The sequence below is a fragment of the Montipora foliosa genome, chromosome 2, assembly GCF_036669935.1.
Source record: "Montipora foliosa isolate CH-2021 chromosome 2, ASM3666993v2, whole genome shotgun sequence".
NCBI classification, from domain to species: Eukaryota; Metazoa; Cnidaria; class Anthozoa; order Scleractinia; family Acroporidae; genus Montipora; species Montipora foliosa.
In genome coordinates this window covers 24,043,311-24,050,803 of record NC_090870.1, presented here as the reverse complement: position 1 = coordinate 24,050,803, position 7,493 = coordinate 24,043,311, and the positions used below count along the sequence as shown (strand labels likewise).

Genomic DNA, 7,493 nt, shown 5'->3' with positions numbered 1-7,493 from the left:
CTTGGTGCTGATTGCAACTTCATTCTTCCTTTCGTTGATCTTTCTCAGTCAAGGCAGAGAATATGGTTAGTACTCTTAGTGACAATCCTGTTACATCTTACTTCACTTTTGGTTTTTAAAAGTTATTTGTGAAAATCCATATGGCTTTGATATTAAATGGCGTACAAGTTGTTAACTTAAAACGAGATGGGCTATTTTTATTGAGTTTATATGCTCTTGATTCTGGCAGTCTGAACAAGAACAGCCTAAGAAGAAGAGGATTTTTCGTAAGTTCACATACCGTGGTGTGGACCTAGACCAGCTGCTTGATTTAACTCATGATCAGCTTACAGAGTTGGTTCATGCACGTGCCAGGCGAAGGTTTTCTCGAGGACTCAAAAGAAAGCCTATCAACCTCATGCGACGGCTGAGAAAAGCCAAGAAGGAGGCAAACGCTTTGGAGAAGCCGGAGGTTGTAAAGACACACCTGAGAAATATGATCATTCTTCCAGAAATGATCGGAAGCATTGTCGGTGTATACAACGGGAAAACATTCAACCAAGTTGAAATCAAGGTGGGATGTTAAAAATGCACTTTTTTTGCGAGAAATAACTGCTTTGACTTTGAGTTTTGGTTGGCAGCAATGGGAACGACCAGGCCAGAAAGACCACGAAAGTGCTTTAGGACCTGGTCTCAGATTGTTATCTTCTTTGCTGAGGAAAAGATAGAACTCTGAGGGTGGAAATGGGATAGGTTTTTCAAGGGCCTGTTGCTTGAATTTTTTTTTTTTTTTTGCATTTTCTGGCTGTTATAATAAGCAAAAGGCTGAAAATTTTGTATAAATATTGTTCTGTGCCTGTATTTTACTCACATGGATCGGGATTGAGTATGGTCATGGTTAAAATGAATTTTAATTTGTTTGTTTTCTGGATGCAGCCAGAGATGATTGGACATTATCTTGGGGAATTCTCCATCACATACAAGCCAGTGAAGCACGGCAGACCTGGTATTGGTGCTACTCATTCATCCCGTTTCATTCCTTTGAAGTAAATGTCCTGGTGTCAATAAAACTTGTCTGAAGCTACAAAATGTGTTGTTTTTTTCGTCAGTTACCAACAGTACCATTCAATCAAAGAAGTTAACTGGCACTGACTCCAATGAAGGAGTGAGACTTGAAGGGTATTTACATGAGACCGGGACAAACTCAGACCGGTATGAACTTGTACCGGTATAAAATGTTTGCAGCTGTTTACATGAAACCGGGACAAGATGCTTGGTGCCTGGTTTTGGGATGAAACGACAGGCTTGAAATCTCTGGACCCATTCTGAGATTTGCTGTGATTTACATGAGACCGTATGAGAATTTCAGGCTGGTCTCGTGTAAACGCATAAAAAGAAATGTATGGAGGCCGCTACAAACTCATGCCGGTCTGAGTTCATCCTGGTCTCCTGTAAATACCCCCTTAGTAGATCTTATCCTGTCTAACATCAGATGATTTTACTTGTCAGTGGGGTGTGGTTCAGGAGTCAATGGGTTAAAATTGACCTTCTTCAAAATAATAAGAATTTGTTCTTTTTGGGACCATTACAGTAACGATGGAGATAGTAAGTGATCACCCTGTTAATGAATGAAAGATGCATTTTGTTTATGGTGACTTGGGGGTATGCACTGAGAGTGAGCGAGTTCTCCTTTGCAAGAGTCTAACAGCGACCTTCTGACTTCTAACTTCTGGATGCTGTACCACTGAGGTGTGGGAAACGTGTGGGATCTGGAACCCTGAACTATGTATGCTTGGGTGGCAATATTATTGTTCTTTTGTACAGCGAGACTGAAATTGTCAATTAATTGTGTATAACTTATATCACAACAATGTTTTGTGTTTACCAAGTACCGTTTTTGACAAAATGCAAAAATGGCTGCTGATAAACTATTCTTTTTATCTTTGTGCATTTATTAGTCTGACTAGTCATTTTTTAAGCCAAAATTCTTATAAGGCTATTAAGGCTATTGACACAAAGACAAAAGCTTAAATTTATTGGCGACCATTTCTAGATTCAGTCAATTCCCCAGTCACTTTATCGAGTCTTCAAATCAGGGTTTTTCAGACCCAATTTGGCACTCAACATCGGGCCTGGTAGCTGCTGTATGGCCCATGTTTGAAATTGGAGCACAGCACCACAGCAGAATGTAATCAGCTGTCAGTTGATTTTGATTAGGGAGGAAAACTGGAATACCTGGAGAACCCCCTCGTAACACCTGTACACCTAACTCAGTCCACATACAATCACAGAGGTGGGAGGCACGGTTCATGGCCAATGCACACTTGACTCCTTACTATCTTCTCGATTGAGATAATGCAAAAGATTGATACATTTTGAAACCTTTTTGCACAATTGTGGTTGATGACCATTTCTTATCCATATAGCCATTACGCCTCTAGATTTTTGTCCTAGGCAACCACTTTAACCCATTAACTCCTGGGGGTTCCCCATTGACGAGTAAAAGGCCAAATCTGGCCGGTTTAGGCATCAAAGGGTTCAACCATACTGCTTTTCGCCAGAACAATACCATTGACATTTTCCTTCCAATGGGGATTTCCATTGCATTTTAGCTCTCTTACGAGGGACCAGTTTCTCGAAAGTCTCAAAAGTCCCGGAACTTTTCAGGCATGTTTCAGGTGACATAAAATGCCTTGCATCTTAAAAAGGGAAACAATATCAAGTAATGAAACTTTGTGATAGTTTTATTTTTTCTGATAATGAAAACATGTTAACAGATCGGCATTTCACGATAAATGGATCATAGTTTTTTTAATTGCTTTTCGGGCCTGAAAAGTTTACAGGACTTTCAAGAAGCAGGCTGGGTTATTAGTTCACTGGATATCGTTAACTAGCTGTCATGCCAACATATGATCTTAAGGTAGACATAAGAATCAATAGGCTGCTATAAATTTTTCAAAAAACATAGGGCTTATACAAGTTAAGGGCAGAATGGTTTTTTGATGGTGAAGAAAACAAACATGATGCCTTTTTGATTGCTTTATAGAGTTTTCCTGAGTAAACCTGAGCAACAATCATTTCACTTAAAGTAATACCTTCTCACTTTCAAGTCAAAGTCATGCAAGGCACCAAATTGACAGGGAGGGACACTTTGTTATCTTACTCAAAAAGGGACACATTAAATTTAAAGTACTTTCATGTTGCTGTGCTATATTATTGCACACCCCACACAAATTGGTGGATTTATTGCATAAAAATAAATTAACATTTTTAAATCCTTGTTACAATATGGTTTAATTTTACATGTTACCATCCTGCCAGAAACCACCACCAAGATAAGTTGATTCTTTCAGGCTGAGGGATGCAGAATGGATAGTCATCACTTCATGACTAACCAATGATATTGGAGTGAATGAACAAGGCTTAATTTGAAGGAAAATTCTCAAGAAAGCATTGAATACTTGTCAGATAGGCAATTTGATTAAAAAAAAAAAACACTTGCCTTTTACTGTTACCCGTTTATAATGTGTTCTGTCACAAACATGACGTATTTAAAAGGAAAGGAAATTGGCTTGAATGTGAGGAAAGTTTACAGGAGAGGGCATGGTAACAGGTATAATGATTTATGCATCAGAATCTTTGCAAGATGAGGAGCCATGTCTTTGTTTCCCTCCTGTTAACTGCATCAGAAAAAAAAACAAAAAAATTGTTAGTCACAACACTTTGAGAAAATCACTTAATGTACTGTCGTTAGCAAGGTTTTTCAACTTAAGAGCATTATTTTCATATAACTTACAATACATGCATTTCTGCAAAGAGGTTTTAAAGGCATTCTTTGCTGTTCAGAATTCAGCCATGATGTCTCAAAGTACCGGTAACCAAAATATGAAGGACTCGTAACATATAAGCAAATTAATGGCCGTTACATGTACCGGTAGTTAAGAAGTGATAAACTTTGGCCCTTCAAGGAAATAAGACATAATTAAACACCACAAAAAGAGGTCCAATTCTTATACATGTACTTACCGACGATAAAACAACTAGAAAGAAAACAAATTATGAGTAAAGGTGGAATTTTTTGAACTTCCATATCCCAAGGGAAAAATCTTTCAGGGGTAGGCAACATTTGGAAAAATATAGGCACTATAATAGGTATGGTAGCAGTTTTTTTCATTTTCTGGATAAATGATGTGATGAAATTTGCTGAATCATACATGTAGTGTTCATGAAAAAGGTCAAATGACAAAATAATAGTTGCAAATGACCTTTTGCCTTCAATCATTTGAAGAATTCTCTCTCTGAATGCATTTTGATGATCAACCAAATATTGACCATCACAAACCTGATAAATTCCATAGGCAGTGAAAAGTGTTTATTTTGGATTATTAGGCTCAAATTTTCAGAGACAGTTATATAAATTATTAAGGTAATTTGTGATATGCACTTACAATAAAAATTATTTCGTACCAGTTTCTTGGCTCAACATAACAAAACAATAATTTACACATAGCATCTGCTGTGAGGCAAACCTTCAAGGTTTATCTAGGTAAAGAGTATTTGTGATGATGTTTTCCTAAAGATACTGGTAATGCTTGACAAGTCACATCAGCCAGCCCAAAACACAGTCACATGCATGTCAACCTTTCAACTGATTGAATACTGTTCTGCACTTACTTTTGCCATATCACTCTTCAAGGCAGAGTTCTTCGATCTTTCTTGCTCCAACTCTGCATGTAACTGTACAACCTGATTGGAAAAAGTCATTCCACTTCCAGTGAAATTTCATTTTCATTCACGACATTTAAAAAGAGGGGCATTAGGGAAATTAATCTGTTTCAGTTCAGCTAACAAGGGGCAGGAAAAAGCACTTAATAAAAAGTATCATGTAAATTCTTGACACTTATTGGAGACTACGATGTACCGGTATATAGCAATTCAGGATGTACAAAATGAACATCACCACCATGCACACACTGTTGTCTCAAAACAACAGGCTCACGATCCTAAAGATGTGTGGACTGGTTTCTCATTCAAGATATTTCTAATCTTGATCTCAAAGTGTCCCCTACCCATTCTTCTTGGTTACATCCCCATTTAACCAAAAAAAAAAAAAACACCAAACGTTATGTGACCCATGAAGTTGATTCTTACACTTGATGTAACAAGTAACAATGCAGATTGTTAGGTAGAGCTCAGATTGGTGATTTGTTTTACCAGAATCTGCATGTTTTAACGTTCAGAGCTCCTATGATTCATCCACCACACTGAATACTGACTCAATACTGACTGAATACTGAATACAGTCTTAAATAAAGGTGTTAAAATATTGTTTAAACACAAACCTGATCCTTGACTTCATTTAGCTCTTCTATTTGCATCAACAGCTCAGATTTTTCTTTCACTATTAAAAAAAGGTAAGGAATTTACCCTTGCACCAGGTAATTAACATTTATAGATGAACCAATGTCTCCAACAAATTATTATTTTTATTAAATACAAAACTTTGACAAACAAACTATTATGAACTCAAATTAATAATAATTATTATTAGTATAAATACACAGGTGATTATACAAAATCGCACGCTCTCATTGGCTCGCTATCTCGGATTATCAGCCGATAATCACCTGGACGGACAAAATGGCTGCCAGTAGTCGTTTTGCCACTGTAAGTGAAGATGATTTCGCGTTGAAATGTTTTTTTTTTTCTCTTTTTTGAAATAATCACCTGTGTATTTATACTAAAACAATAATTATTATTCACCTCAGGCTCAGTGATTATCAGTGAATATTCACCGAGACAAATCTCGGTTATTCACCGATAATCACTTCGCCTTTGGTGAATAATTGTTAAATATTATCAGGAAAAGGACCACCATTCTATGTCATACGTTCTGTTTCACAGCATGTTTTGCTTGTCACATGAGAAATAAAATTAATAATATTATTTGTCAGTCACTCATCCACACAGCGGCACATTGTAGACCACAGATTTCCAGGAGTACATTATAGAAAAGTTGTGTATTTTAACTGAAGCATGTACATGGGGTGAAAATTGTAAGCTATCAAACTTTGACTTTCACCTACTTTCAGCCTGACTAAGTATGAAGCACAACTGTTTGTTCCGTCTTTTCACCAGTAACAATTCTTTCTGTCAAGAAGACAAAGTAATGAGTCAAAGTTTAGGCCAAGGTTCAAATTTTTTTTTTGTTCATCTTGACCACTAGATATTATCTCTTAACAACGCAACAAAAAGTGTCACATCTGATCGTAATCAAAAATTGGCACTCCAAGTTGCCCTGTATCCAGTCATGACACTTATGTTCAACTTTTTAATAATGGCGAAAATTCCATGCATGATACGCAAAAAACGTATCGCTTCCTCTGTGACCTTTAGGTAATAGATACCTACAACATGAGTAGGAGATCAGACCTCCCATAAATCTGACTTGTAAAATGAATGATTGTGTAATATTAGTAAACTTGTAAATTTAAAGAATGGTCAATTTGTAATTTCCATACAACATTACCAACTAGACGCTCTGAGAGCGTAAACTGGGTTGCCTGTGGTACGTGTTACACGAAAACAGAAGGCACTGAGTTGGGTGGTAGTGAATTGTGGCATTCCAGTAATTTTCTTTAAATGGGGTGGGGAATGAGGTAGATCATTTGAGGGGTCACCCAGACATTATGCCAGCAATGACCCTTTGGCTCACATGGCCAAACATTGAATTATTTTGTAATGTCGTGTCCTGTTTTGAGGTCTTTTGCTTTTTTAAGATTGGGTAATAAATTCAGTTCAAAGATAACAAACACGCTCTTGAGTGAAACTCACTCGTTTCTTCTAATAAAGGGACTATGTCACTCAAAATGTGACCCTTCACGCAAAAAGGGGGCTTATGGATTTCACTGAAAACCGTGAATTTTTTTCACGGTCACGGTGCGTGAATTTCAATTTTCACGCCGTGAAATTCACTTTTCACTCTTGGCGTGAAACTAATCACGCCGTGGAATTAAGGGTAAAATTTCACGGCGTGAAATTGGGAGTGAAAATAATATTCACGGCGTGAAATTGATCAGATTGTTCAGAAATCAGTCACGCCATGGTAATAATCTACTGCCACTCAGGACAAAAGAATGCCTGATCGCAGGGTACAAGAAATCAGTGAAAGCTGATCAATGCCAAGAAGAAAAAGAATTTTCATTCCTGAATATTCACGCCTGGAAAATGTCACATTGTAAAGAAATTTCTGATGACCTCGTAGTAAATTCTACCGCCTGAAAGCGACAAAAGAATTGAAAAGTGGGTTATTTTTTGCTGGTGACTTTTTCATACATTTACACTGGTTTGTTGACACGACTGAAATAGATCAAGCGATTTGGACGGATTGTTTTTTTCATGGAAATGTTTACAGAAATTGTCGGAGTATTGATGTTTGTAATTATCTGTGACTTACCGCTTTTAGTTCATTTCTCTTGCCGTGCCGTGCAATTTTCGAAACGAATTATTTGAGG

General features: G+C 37.2%; 1 protein-coding gene across 1 annotated transcript in view; it reads right to left on the bottom strand.

The window, feature by feature from the left end:
* Positions 1 to 3,005: 3,005 nt before the first annotated feature.
* Positions 3,006 to 7,493, bottom strand: part of LOC137992719 (G kinase-anchoring protein 1-like) — a 38,380-nt gene continuing 33,892 nt past the window's right edge. Inside the window, exons 10-13 of the mRNA XM_068838202.1 lie at positions 6,066 to 6,129; positions 5,322 to 5,380; positions 4,654 to 4,725; positions 3,006 to 3,659 (exon numbers count right to left, since the gene is read on the bottom strand). Coding sequence (XP_068694303.1) covers positions 3,603 to 3,659; positions 4,654 to 4,725; positions 5,322 to 5,380; positions 6,066 to 6,129 — 252 coding nt within the window. The 3' untranslated portion in view covers positions 3,006 to 3,602. The remainder of the gene's footprint in view (positions 3,660 to 4,653; positions 4,726 to 5,321; positions 5,381 to 6,065; positions 6,130 to 7,493) is intronic.